Source organism: Tupaia chinensis, unplaced genomic scaffold (assembly GCF_000334495.1).
Source record: "Tupaia chinensis unplaced genomic scaffold, TupChi_1.0 Scaffold000494_1, whole genome shotgun sequence".
In the NCBI taxonomy this organism is placed as follows: Eukaryota; Metazoa; Chordata; class Mammalia; order Scandentia; family Tupaiidae; genus Tupaia; species Tupaia belangeri.
The window spans coordinates 5,335,267-5,349,542 of record NW_006160006.1 but is presented as its reverse complement, the minus strand read 5'-3'; the positions used below and the strand labels follow the sequence as shown (position 1 = coordinate 5,349,542).

Here is a 14,276-nt window from a genome sequence, read left to right as displayed (position 1 = left end):
TAGTATTTTTGATATAATTGATTAATCATTTTTACAATTTAGAATACTAAAATATGTAGAATATTTTATATATTAAAATGAGAAAACTTCATAGCTAAAATACTGTCAATATAAAATTTATTTAGTAATGTCTTAATTTTTTTTCTATCCACTTACTGGAAATATGCTGGAAAACTTCCACTGAAAAATGTTCTATATTGTTGAAACCCTTTATAAAACATACTTTAATATATTATTTAAACATTTAAAAAGTAACTTCGGAAATGTATTTCTACGAAGAGATCCAATTATTCTGTTCAGCATATCTGCTATAATTCACAGTACAAGTTTAAAAGGTACATACTTTAATATGTTACTTATTACCAAAATAATGATATAGTTAATCATTATGACAAGACTATTATTTAAAACATTAAAGATATTAAAGAACTCTATTTCAAATATAATGTCCTAGATATAGCCAAGGTTTTTTCATGCCCATGACATTCTGTTGCCACCAAGACTCATTTTTTTTCCAAATTATGTACAATCTGTTATGAACTTTAGTATATAATTTCTATGTGCTCATTTAAAGAAAGAAGAAGCAAGAAAAAGGCACCTTGCAGAGTGAGCTGTTTGGACAGCTTGGGTGTGATATCCACTCCATTCTTCAGCCAGCCCAGCTGCGGGTCTGGGATGCCCTCGGCGTGACACCGAAGGCTGGCCGTCACCCCTGGCTCTCTGGCCTGGCTCTCTGGGTACACTCGGATGACTGGAGGGACTGTAGGAAGACATGGAGGAGAGAGTGAATTCATGGTCCAGATTCACCATTAGATTTAAAGAAAAGAAAATAAGAAAATGTGCAATATGAGAAATTATGGATTACATACATTAATGAAATTATATTGTTAGGGAATTCCTGACATATTTTTTTCTGGTTTTCTATGCAAAAATGTGCCATGACTTTCCCAACAACCTAATGTTATTTATGTCCACAGATCTTGGTTTCCAGATACCATTTTCTGCTAAACTGCACGAGGGTCACTTAGAGAGGCAGTACTCTGGGACTGTGCCAAGGAGAGCACGAGAGGACTCTGGGGTATCTTGCATCAGGAGTTAAAGAAGTCCTGAAGGGACCAGCAGTTAGCATAATGGCTATATTGCTGGAGTCCCATATAGTTGACCACAGTTCGAGTCCCAGACCCGGTGGCTTAAACTCATACCGGGCGCATGTGCATGTGTGCCCAAGATCCTGACAGGAGAATGGAGAAGGGATTGCAGCATGACCAGCCCCCCTGGGGGGTGATTTCTCGCTTTCTGTCTCTCTCTGTCTCTCTGGCAAGTGCACGTGCCCTATAGCAAAAACCTCTCCAAAAAAAAAAAAAAGAAGAACTTAAGAAGTCTTCAAAGAATGAGAGGCAAATCAAAAAGTCACAGAAACTATTTCAAAAAGGTCCTCTTGGCCAAATAGGCTTGAACATTAAAATTATTAGCAATTATAAAGAAGTGAAAGGAATTAAAACCTGTTAATTCAATGACCTAAATGAATACATAATAGAAAAGGAGAGATGGGAAAACTTCCTTACTATAGCATGTTTAGAAATTAAGACAATTATTTAATTTATAATAGAATCAAAAAATAAAATCCTCTGGTATAAATGTCACCTGAGGTGCAAGATTTTTATACTGAACACTACAAAATAGGATTGAAAGAATTTAAAACAACATAAATATGCTAAAATGTATTATATTCATGAATAGACAGAACTTATTGATAAGGCGGTAAGAACTGGTAAGAATAATTAGTAGGGTGGCATCATTCACCAATTGACCTACACACGTGTGCAATCCCCCATGAACAGAGAACTCTGATAGCTCAAATCAATAGAATGATAACCAGAGGAAATAACTAAAGGTACCATAAACATGATTTATCCTTTTATTAACTTAGGTCTCATTTCATTATTCTCAGCAATTTTTAAATAATATTTGAACATGGGACCAGCAGTTAGTGTAATGGCTATGTCGCTGAACTCCCATGTAGCTGACAGCAGTTTGAGTCCCGGACCTGGTGGCTTAAACTCACTCCAGGCGCGTGTGCGTGTGTGCCCAAGATCCCAAGAGGAGAATGGAGGAGAAGGGACTGCGGCGTGACCATCCCCCCTGGGGGAGTGAGTTCTGGCTTTCTGTCTTTCTGTCTCTCTCTGTCTTTATGTCAAGTACACGCAACCTATAGCAAAAAAAAAAAAAAAAAATCTCCTAAATAAATAAATAAATAAAATAATATTGGAACGTATTTTTCAAAAAGGTTGAGTACCACTTGTTAATCAGATATACTGTCATATTTAATACTTGTTGCTTTATTAAACAGCACCACTCAAGACATTTTAAATGTTTGTCACTATGATACAAGCATATTAAATTGAAGAAAGAAATAAAATATATTTAATTATATATGTACTTATATTAATTTTGTATATATATTTACCTAATGAGTCACAGACTGCTTTAATTACTATATATCGTTATATATAAATACACAGAGAGAAGCAGACATGGAAGGCTTTAAGAGAACACACACGGGGTTTCGAAGTGTTCTCAGGAGTACGCCAGGCAGACAGTGGGAGGCCTCTGCAGAGGACCCAAGGCTGAGTGTCTGGTCCAACCCCGGTGAGCGTACAGAGTTGAGTCATGGGGACAGCTAACCCTGTCGTGTGTCTGTACTGAGAGTCGATTACTCCATTTGCCACTGACAACGCTGGGAGGGAAGTCTCGCATTCACTCAGTTAACAAGTATGTTTTGAAAATTTATCCATGTCAAGAACTCTGAGAACATGACAAAAGCCATTATAATGTGCCAAAGTTTGTGGAGCATGGTCCAGGAATCATACGGCAGTGGTCTATTAATTGTATAATTTTCCAGTGATCATGCCACGGGGACTTTGGAGGTTGGGTGGGAATGAGGGTGCAGTGAGACATGGCTTAGACGTTGTAACTCCGGCATACAAAGCACACTGCGTTTCAAGGAAAACGAGTAGGCGCTCTCTAATACAGGCATGAGACATAGTCACAGACCGGGCTCTTCCATGTTACAGAGTGCAAGCTGTCCACACACTGACATTTGGGATATGAGAACAGTTTCTCTGCTGTCATTAGTGACGTTTAGACTGAGCAAATGATCAGCACTCGATCTGCCACGCAGCAGTTACGTGGTCTGGGGTGCAGTTTTACCCCTTGGTCAACCCTGGTTTCTTGCATGTACATTTGACATTTAGGGCTTCAAAAACCAACTGGAGTAATGAAAGTGAAAAAATGATGTATCTCGTAAAGCTATATGTATGTATACATGTGTGTATACAGGTCTGTGTATATGCGTGTGCATGTGCCTACATGTATGTGTATTTATATACGTGTATATATTTATGAGTGGGTATAGGTATGTGTGTATGTACCCGTGTGTGTATAGGCTTGTGTGTATGTGTCTGTGTGTATATAGGTCTGTGTGTATGTGTCCACATGTATATGTGCGTGTGTGTGTAGACACATGTCTATATGATATGTCAATAGTAACAGAGCCCTTGATGAGAGACCCTGGCCTTACCTAATCGCTGCATCTCCACACGTAGCAGTGACTGGGCACCGAAGGATCTGACGTGTCCACGTGAGGTGTGGCCCCAGCTCTTCACACCTGCTCCTGCCCCACACTCACAGCTCGGCGTGTGCTCTCTGAAATGACCATGAGACCACCTGCACCCTGTACCTGCCTCAGTGAGGGCGTGGCTGCGTAAACAGGGCAAAGACTAGTTTCCGAAGAAGTATCTCATCTGAGTCAAAGACAACAGATGGCAAAGTTTTCTTCATCTAGACCATCCTGCTCCTCATAAGAAAAGTCTTAGGTATTCATTTCTTCCATGAATGAGAGAAAGAGAGAGCGCGAGCGAGTGAGAGAGCGAGCTCGCGCTGCTCCCCGGGGCCCGATGCCACCACCTACCCCAGCCCAGTGAAGGGCACGGGGCGCTCAGCGTGAACCGAGGCTTCTGCACCTGGGCAGAGCGTCCCCTGTGGGCCAGCCTCACAGAGCTCCGTGTTTACTGACAGCGGCCTGTGCTGTTCTTTGGTACAGCGTACACTCTGAACCACCCGGAATCTTTTGCATTTAACATCAGAACAGCAAAGACTCAAAGACACAAGGTCGACACCAAGACCAGCTACAAACCAGGACTCTCCTCCTGACTCCAGTTCAGCCAGTTAACGCTGCCACGTCTTTCTGACGACTGCAGGATCCTCAGCTTACGCAGAGTGGATTGCCTAACAGTGTCAGCCCCGCAGGCCTGCTGACTGGAAAGTGGAGCAAGTCAAAGCCTGATCGAAGCCACCAGGTCAGGACTACAGAAAAGCCCATCACTCCGCCGCCCTCACACTCCACAGATCGTAAACTAAGCTCATGTCAAGTACAACACAGGAACAAAAAGGAGAGAGGAGAGGTCTCATAAAGGGTCAACGATCCTCGAATCCATAGCTGCGAGCTCACTTTATACCTTACCTTTCATATTCTTAGGAGCAGAAACATAAAAAAAAAAAATTAAAAAAAAGACCATCAAAGCTCTAAGCACAAGAAGATGTCTACTGCACTCTTCCTAACTCTCCAGGTAATTCAAAAGAAAAACAGAAACATGTATCACAGGAGGGAGGAAAACCACACCTCATGTTTTTTCCTTGTTGACCACTTAAAAGTTTGTTTCAAAATATCAAATACATTTCTTAAGGGTTCTCATGGTAGTTCTGTGTCTGCCTTCATGGCAACAAAAAGCACACATTTGGGCTCATCTGATATATTTGGGGCTGAGTAGTTTTTTGTAATGGTAGTTCTGTGTCTGCCTTCATGGCAACATAAAGCACACATTTAGGCCCATCTGATATATTTGGGGCTGAGTAGTTTCCTGTTGCATTTTATTTGATTAAAATCTAAAAACAAACTCACATTTTCTTAAGATCTGGAGTGAAAATGAATTAAATTCTCAGACAAGACCTCTGATCTTTTAATAAATAGGGAGTGAGAAGATGAGCTTTTTAAAGAAGATTGGTACAGAACCAGCATTGATATGTACTCTCAATAAATATTTAATAGAAGAAAGTGTTTCTCGCCAAAATTCACAGCCAAAGTAAGGATCAATGCTCCTTGCAACATTCTTTGAAGCAGCAAAAAGAAAAAAAAAAAAAAAAGAGAGAGAGAGAGAGAAAGAGAGACAACCTAGATCTACTTGAGAATTAGTTTGAAAAGAAACTATAGGTTAGTCAACTATGAGAACAACAAATTCTACATTATTCATATTCAAAAATGTAGACACATCAGGCACGCACCTAGGTAGTCACTGACACCCCAGAGAAAACTTGGAACAGGGTGATGAGTTTTCCCTGTATTCCTAGCTGCTTCTACCTCATTGATATACTGATGAGGAGACAAAAAGAAAATCCATGAACAATAATTCCTCATTCAAATAAAAATACATATTTTGGAAAAAACCTATCCTATACAATAGGGGCCCATTTAGTCTCTGGGTATTAACTGAAGATCTGAAGCACAGACTGAAGGCTGAGTGATTGGCATAACAGCGATTTAACCTCAGAGACAAGCTACACATTTAAAAGCAGGTTATTTTTCCCGGGATACATATTATAAAATATAAATGAGGATTGATGGCGGCCTGAATTAAAAAGTCAATAATCCTCCAGAGACCATTTCAAACCATTTGTTACCGTCATTTTTAGTTAGGGAGTGCACGCGGTGAACTCGCCTTCCCCTTCACACCAGCAAGGCGTGGAGAGAGAAACTGAAGACCACCAAGGGCGTTCGTGCTGAATTTAGAATTCAATTTGCATGAACTATCATAAAATCTTTAAATAGTGTTTTAATATTTTATGCAAAAGGTGATATGTAAAGGCAGGCTTCTATATTCTGACTGTTTCCTAATGATATTTGATGTTTTTCTATAGTAATTCAGAAATTGCCTTCAACAGAAACAGTTTAAACTGGTGGGATTATTTGATATAATTATATCAAGTTAAATCAAATAATATCAAAATCAAATAATATAATATTTCATGTGACTGTGTATATATATTGTATATAAAAATATATCTATATGCAAGTGTATTAGTTAGTTGCAATCTCATGTTATTAAAATCAATTATAAAAGTATAATCAAACAAGTTTCTATTTCTTAAAATGGAAGTAGATACCTAAGAATGTAAACATGAATTTTCCTCATGATACAATTTTTTAAAGATAGAATGTTTATTTTTGATTTTCAGGTAACAATATACACACATCCAACTTATTTTCTTTAAGGTTACTTTATTTCTTTCATAGAGTATGAGAGAGGATAAACATGTATATGAAAGAAAAAGAGAGAAAGAAACATCCTTCATGTCATGGGGTGATCCCTATCCCACAGCTCTCCAACTGGTTGACCTGTTCCAGATCAGCCTGGGATCCAAACCATGGCTAGCCCTGTGGCTTCCAGCACTGCAGATCAGTAGCTACTGCCTGCTTTACTGAGGCCACACTGTCAAGTATAGGGCATTTTACTGGTGACTTTCACTCTCCATTTCTCTCTTGCCCTCTCTTCTGTGTTGATAAATCCAGTGAATGCTAAGTTCAGGTTTTGAAATTTGCCAAATGGACCCTGAAAGAAATGCATTTCTGCCTAAACTCTCATATCTTGTCTTGATCATAACACTGATGACTCTATATAGAAAGTATCTACCATAATTTTTCAACTCGGAATCCTCCAAATTTAAATTCAGAATTATATTTTAGTAGTATATATACGGCTTATTGGAAATCCTTGAAAATTATATTTTAAAATATGAAGGTCAAATAAGTGAATGCATTTATAGTATATTTCAAAATTAAAGAAATGTAATAAAATTTTAGTCTGTCTGATTGTTCTTAAAAAAACAAGTATAAATAATCAGATACTGGGGACCAGCAGGTGGCACGGTGGTTAAGGCGCTGGACACTCCCACATGGCTGACCACAGTTCTAGGCTTGGACTTGGTGGCTTGCTTTCTCACTTTCTCTCTCTTCTTCTGTCTCTCTCTGGTCAAATTAACATAAAAAATGAATAAATAAATAAAATTAAGTAAAAATAATTATTTTAAAAATATCAGATACTGTATAGGGATAACAAGTTGCTATAAAAATACATCAACTCTGACTAGGGCCAGCAGATGACATAGCAGTTATATCAATGGACTCCCGCATGACCCATCCTGTTCAAGTCTCAGACCCAGTGGCTTGAAACTCACGCTGGGCCCATGTATGTGCATGCCCAAGATCTCAGGAGAAGAGGCTATGGCATGGCCGTCCCCCCGGGTGTGATTTATCACTCTCCCTCTCACTATGCTTGTCTCTCTCTCTCCAGTAAGTGTGCATGCCCCCCCCAAAAAAAACTCTAAAAAATAGTAATACTACTAAAACTTTTGAACAAATTATAGAAACTTCAAAATAGAAATGGGATTCTGTCAATAAAAAAATAAGCATCAAAATAAAAAATACATAAGCTAAAGAAAATAAAGTACAATTACATATACTTAGGTCTCTTTTTCCAGAAACTTTGGAGTCCACATGTAATCACTGCAAGCATTTATCAACTCAAACCACAATGCATTTCTTACTTATTATACGTAGACATGAAGCCGTAAGATTAGACGATATATTTCTCAAAGACCCGTAACGACTTCATTGTATTAGACCAGGCTGATGCTTTTCTCTATACTAGGAACAATCTAACAAAATCCTTGTAATCTAATAATCCTTCTATTCGAACATTAGAAAGAATTTATAGTGGAAAAAAATCACTATAATGCTGAAGACTGCTCTTCTCTCACCCTTCGTATTTTCTCACCAAGACCTTTCTTTAGAAGTTACTGGGCTGTTGCCAGAGAATTGGAAGCAGCATACCCTGAGCGTCTGGGAAGCCTGATTTTCGTCAGAAGACAGAGATGACTGACCCAGCACAGTGACTTCATTCTAACTGAAGCCAGAGATGAATTTAAGGTGAATAGCGAGGTGGCTGGGAAGTAAACAACTCAGCCCTGGCTCTTTTTTTCTGTTCTTAATGCCATTACCGTGTGTTCTTCTCCACAAATTATTCACACAGCCAGCGCACCGTTCAGAAAGGTTCCGAAGATGCTTGAGGGTAAGAATATAAATGTCTCTGAAGCACGCTGACTCATAGCAGCATCTGGATGGTTCTGTTCCTCTTATGACTTTCTTTGTCATTAAAGCAACTTTTCCTATGAAAAATTACAGACTGGGTTTAATAAATATTTTAAATGCTACTGAGCTTGTCCAATGCCTTTTGTCTCTGACATTATTAAAGCCATCAATTTCTCTTTAACTCTGTCCCAGAGCAGTCTTTGTATATTCATGACTTTCTCGCAGCCTCCTGTCAATATTACAAAACTCTCTGACCACATTATTGCACATTATTGCACTCTTCTGAAAGTGGAGGGAATGCAACACATTTTGGAGGCGAAATAGAAATTCAAAGCAGCATACTTATGGTCATAAACGTGAGTTCATTATTAGGTCTTTCTATTTATCCTGTGGTACTGTAAGAGATCAGAACTTTCTAAGCTATTACGAAAGGGATATTCATCATAGTTTAATCAACTTAGATCTGTTCTATGAATCTTTAAAGTGAGCGGCCCTCTTAATCCTTAATTTCATCCTCAAAAGCCACCATTTTCAGAAATACTATGTCTAAAACATAAAAGAAACCGTATCAAGAACATTCCAGAAAATACATGTTACGCTGTTCCTCTAAACAAAGAAAACATGAATACATCAGAAAGAAGTGAATATATAGCTGCACTCGTGGTAGTTGCTTTTTAAATGGGTTTTCATTTGATTTAACCTGTACATAGTTTAAATAGCTCTCCAGGGGTCTCGCGCTGTGGAGGCAGTCTACGCAGTGGGCATGGTACAGTAACCGCCTGCCAGACTGAGTCCGAATGCCTCTCCACACTTACCGCTATGCTCTAAGGGACACATACCTAACTTGGGGGGCGAGCAGGTGGCATAGTGATTAAGGCACTGGATTCCCATATGGCCAGTCATGGTTTGAGTCCCAGACCAGGTGGCATGGAGATCTCACTGGGTGCCTGTGCATGCATAAAATCCCAGGAGGAGAATGGAAAAGGGATTGCAGCACGGCCACCCCCAGGGAATGATCTCTCACTTCCCCTCGCACCATCTCTCTGTCTCTCTTTGGCCCACCGTCTATGGAAAAAACTAGAACAAAAAAAAAAAGCAATTTTGAGTCTTGAGACTTCTCTGTTTAAAAATGTAAAAAACAAAAAAGGTTAAAAGAAGAAATCTATGATCGGTCTCAGCCACTACTAGGCACAAACCGACAGGGAAACATTAGGTGCTTTATTCACACTGTTTTCCAGTGAGTTTGTTTTTTGCCGTGTATACACAGAATCTATGAGGCTTACTAAGAGGAATGGCAAACGTGAGAAACCACCCATCAGTAACAACTGATCAGCACAAACAGGACGAAGGGCTTGAGATCCGAACTGGAATCACCTCAGCTCCTGAGTGGGGTGGAGACGAACGGAGACAGCAACCGACCAGCACCTTTGCCAAGACTGGAGACCAGATGCCAGGAGCGTGAGTGGGTGTAATGCTCAAGGCGTAGACAGGAGCCCCACTTAAACCAGAGTGAGAATAGGTTTGTACAGAGCTGTCTAGAGAAAATTCTAAGCAGATCAAATATATCTTCTAGGCTCTTTCTCACAGTTGCACCAGACTAATAAGTGTATACAAACCCTGTATATAGAAAAATACCCTGGGAATAAAAATTCATTTCTTTTTTTTTTGGGGGGGGGTGATTTTTGCTATAGGGCACATGTGCCTGCCAGGGTGATTTTGGTTATAGCGCACAGGTGCCTGCCATAGAGACAGAGATAAAAAAGTGAGAAATCACCCCCAGCAGGATGGCCACACCACAGTCCCTTCTCCATTCGCCTCTCAGGGTTTGGGGCACACACACACACATGTGCCCAATGTGTTTTAAGCCTCTGGGTCCAGGAGTTGAACCACAGTTGACCACATGGGAGTCCAGGAATGTAACCATTATTACATCATCTGTAGGCCCATCCAAGTGATTTTTTAAAAATAATTATTTATTTCATTTTATTCATTCATTTATTTTAATTTGACCAGATACACACAGAGAGAGAGAGAGAGAGAAAGTGAGAAAGCAAGCCACCAGGTCCGGGACTCACACTGTGGTCAGCCATGTGGGAGTGTCCAGCACCTTAGCCACCACGCCACCGGTCCCCCATCCAATTGATTTTTTAAAATATTTTCGTTAAAATTAAAAAAAAAAATTGCCATCTTCCCCATGTGTAAGTGTACATGTCAGAGTTCCTGAATCCACATAGCCGTCTCCACAACTTTCACCCTGTGGACTCCAGCTCCCTAACTATTCCACGATAACCTCCCACCCCCACCCACAGACCCTAGAAACCACCATTTTACTTTCTGCCTCCATAACTGTTTCAAGTTTATTTACTTATTTTCTGAGATAGAGACAGAGGAGAGAGAAAGGGAGAGAGAGAGACACACTCTTGAAAGGGTCTTCACATCACAACCCCCAGCCTTGCAGCCAGCCGGGCCCACAGGTGCGCCTGAAACCCGGGGTCTGCGGAGACATATCAGGGCCCACACGGGGGCCTCGTCGCAGTTCCAGCCGTGCTCAGGAACCACTGCAGCCCGTGCACTGCGGTGGGCCGGTCTCTGTGATGTCACTCAAGTAGCCAGGCCGCAGCTGGCTTCCTGCGACCGGCCTAGTCCCTTTCCTTAGTGTGGTGACCTCGAGGGTCATGCCTGTGAATCATCGCACAATGTCCTTTTAAAGATTGTGTTGGCCACTAAAAACCCAGCTGACAGTTTCTACGTGGCGCATGTACCCTGGACTCACACGTTCTAATAGTGTTTTGGTGAGTGATTCCTTGGTATTTTCCAGGTACGATGTCAAGTCACGTGTGAGAGATACTCTCACTTTGCCCTTTCCTGTCTGGATAACTTCTGTTTCTTTCTCTCACATAATTACCCAACTAGAACTCCAGGCAGTTGTCAAGCGGAAGTGGCAAGAGCTCCACCTAGCTACAGTACCCATCTTAGGAGAGGCCCTCTCCTTATTTCAGACCAAGACTTGGACTGTAGTGCTTGGGGATTTTGTTGATGCTTCTTATCCAGATGAGGAAGTCCCTCCTGTAAAATGGCATGGTATGTGTTTGCAAATAACCTACATATACCCTTGCATGCCTTAAGCCATCTTTAAATTACTTCTATTAATAACACCTAGTACGGTGAACATACAACGCAAAATGTCCTGAGGCTCTATTGTTTAGGGAGTACTCAAAGGAAAAAACAGTCCATACATGTCCACTGCAGATGCATCCATCTTTCTCCCAAATATTTTCTACCTGTGATTGATTGAATCTGCTGATACAGAGCCTACAGCGATGGATGACTGACGGCACTCAGCAGGTCTGAGGCTACTGTTTGGATTCTTGCTCATCAACATGTTCCCTATGTGTTATCATCTCTGACCCTTGAAAGGGCAGTTTTTATTCCTTAAACAGGTGGATGGCTGGCAGCCAGCATGAAGGTAATCTTCTCCAGGAAGGTAATTATCACGTGGTCGTCTCTGGATTCTCAGCACCAGCATCTATGGCAGGTATCGACCATCGGGTGAGAAGTGACTACAGGTGTATGAGTAAAGGCATCACAGAGGGCCAGATAGAGCTTCCGTTCTGACAGTCACCATCGTCACAGGCCAAAGCTGGCCCTGACTTCACCTCGGCCTCCATCTTCATTCTGCCCCGTGAGACCTGGGCTATTTCCATTTCCGTTCTCCTCTCGCCAGCCACCCTGCTTCCTCTGTGCACCCGAACACCCTGGCTTGTGCCCCCTCAACAGGAATCCCCGGGTAATGCCATCGCTGTCTACCCGTTTCTTCTTAGTCCTGTCCCTTAATTTGTATGTGTTTAAAACTCTCTAACTCTCTTAAACTATTCCCTGTCCCCCAGCAACTTGGCTAGATGACACACAGACTACTCCTGCCATGTGGACTGTAGCAAATTTGGAAAAGTTAAAGGTATAATTTAGAATTGTTGCTATTAACTTTAATCTACATCAGTTAGAAGTGCTAATCTAATCTCAGTTTTCTAAATAGTGGTGCATTATAATGTATAATCAAGCCGAAATTAAAGAGAAAAAGAAGCACAAAAGTAGTCATAGAATGTGAAATAGAAAATATGCAAATTCTTACACTTAAAAATACTCTCTGTAAATTATGATGCAATAAAAATGAAACCAGTCCACCTACCACCATGTAGGTATGTATTGCTTAAATCTTTTTAGCACAAAATAATTGTTTATTATTAAATTTATTTTTCTTCAGAGTGATTAAATTTATTATTCAAATGAATCACAACTAGCTATGTTAAACCAAAACCAGTGACTAATATTTATAATCAGCAGTGTCACGTAATCAATCATATGTAACCATATGCATAGGCACATGGGCACATGCATACACACAAACATTACCTGTAACCTGGCTCCAGTATTTGACTCATTCATTTAAAATAATATTCATGAAAATAAGGAGTCATTAGCTTTGGAAACATTCCTATAAACAAAAGCGTGAGTTCCCTTACGCAGGACACTGTGCAGTTCTCAGCTTTATCAATAGACGGCACTACTATTTACCATATTTTTTGCTAAAATATAATAAAATATTTGCTAAAATATATCAACTGATAAATAATACAATTTATCTAATTAAACAGTACAACCAATTTAATTTATATAATTTACCTTCCTAAAAATGTTCTTTTTTTCATTCATTATTTCCTTGACATCGTGATTTAAAACATTCACTTTCAAAAACTGTTCTTATAATCTTTTACTATTCAGTAGGGTAATTACTATAGAGTATATTTTTATAATTCACATTTTTTGGATACTATCTAGGATATCTTTTTTTTTTTCTTATTTAGAGCATTCTTTGAGTAGCATTTGTGAGGAAGTTGACTGTTGTCAGGAGTCTCTTGGGTATTGTTTGCTGATTACCTGTTTTCAGTTCAAAATAGTCAGTCAGTGGTATTAAATCAGAAAGTGAGTTGGAGGAAATCTGTGTTATTTAAAAGCATGAATTATCTATTGAGAGTGCTAGAGCATGGCTGATAGTCACAAATAATACATTCTCATTGTTGATCCTTATGAAGCTACACGGCAGACGGAATTATCTGCAGCACATTACGAAGCTCACTCCCAATCAGGGTGGTGGTGTGGAGGCTGAGGGAGCCTGGGAGCCTCTGGCAAAGCTTATTTAAACTAATTTAGGTAAGCAGGAAATCTGAAGCTGGAAGCAAAGTAGTTATAAGAGCATCTCTGTCCTCCTTGTTAACACTGAAATCGTCAGATCCCTCCGATACACACTGATTGCTCACAAATTCTACTGGCACATCTGCCTGTCACTGTCACCACAATCAGCCAAAAATACAACGGATGGTTGTGCTTGGTGAACATGGGTCTTTCGTAGGCATGAAACTCTCAGAAGTAGGCGTGCCTGATCGTCTGAACTAAACTGAAACCCCTTATGCTCAATGCAGTCTACAGAAGACCTGAGCCGGGCCATCTGACACAGGCCAGAGAAGCTGAGGAGCATCCTTCCACACTTGCTCCTTGGCGACTACACATCCATGCGCTATAATGGGGGCCAGCTGGCCGTGCAGTTGGAGGGGATGGCCTAGGTGGAAAAGGTTCTGGTTTGCACCCCAGGAACTCCCTCATCATGCCCCAGGCTCACGCAGCTGCCTGAGGTCCTGGCAGGCTGAGATTGGAACACATCAGTGTGAAGACCAGGCTAGGGAGGCTGTCTTTCCTCCCCTCTCTCCCTCTCATGGAAGAAAATAAGAAAGAAATAAGCATTAAAAAGCATTCTGAAAGAGTAAATTGCACTGAACAATCCCTAGACCTTGTGACTGCTTAGGTAAGGATAAGTAGTAAAAATTATGCAAATAAATTGTAATAATTACTGAAATGTATAAGAAAAGCATAAAAGAAGTATAACTCCACAGAGCCTAAGTATATAATGTGAAAAGCGTTCTGTGTTTTCTGGGGCACCAGAAGGCAGCGTGTTATTGATGGAATTACTGCTACAAATGATGTTCTGTTCCATTGTGAAATTAATTTCTGAAGCACTCTT

General features: G+C 40.3%; 1 protein-coding gene across 1 annotated transcript in view; it reads right to left on the bottom strand.

The window, feature by feature from the left end:
- FSTL5 (follistatin like 5) overlaps positions 1 to 14,276 on the bottom strand; it is a 570,868-nt gene that overhangs the window by 61,542 nt on the left and 495,050 nt on the right. Inside the window, exon 9 of the mRNA XM_006156498.2 lies at positions 599 to 760. Coding sequence (XP_006156560.1) covers positions 599 to 760 — 162 coding nt within the window. The remainder of the gene's footprint in view (positions 1 to 598; positions 761 to 14,276) is intronic.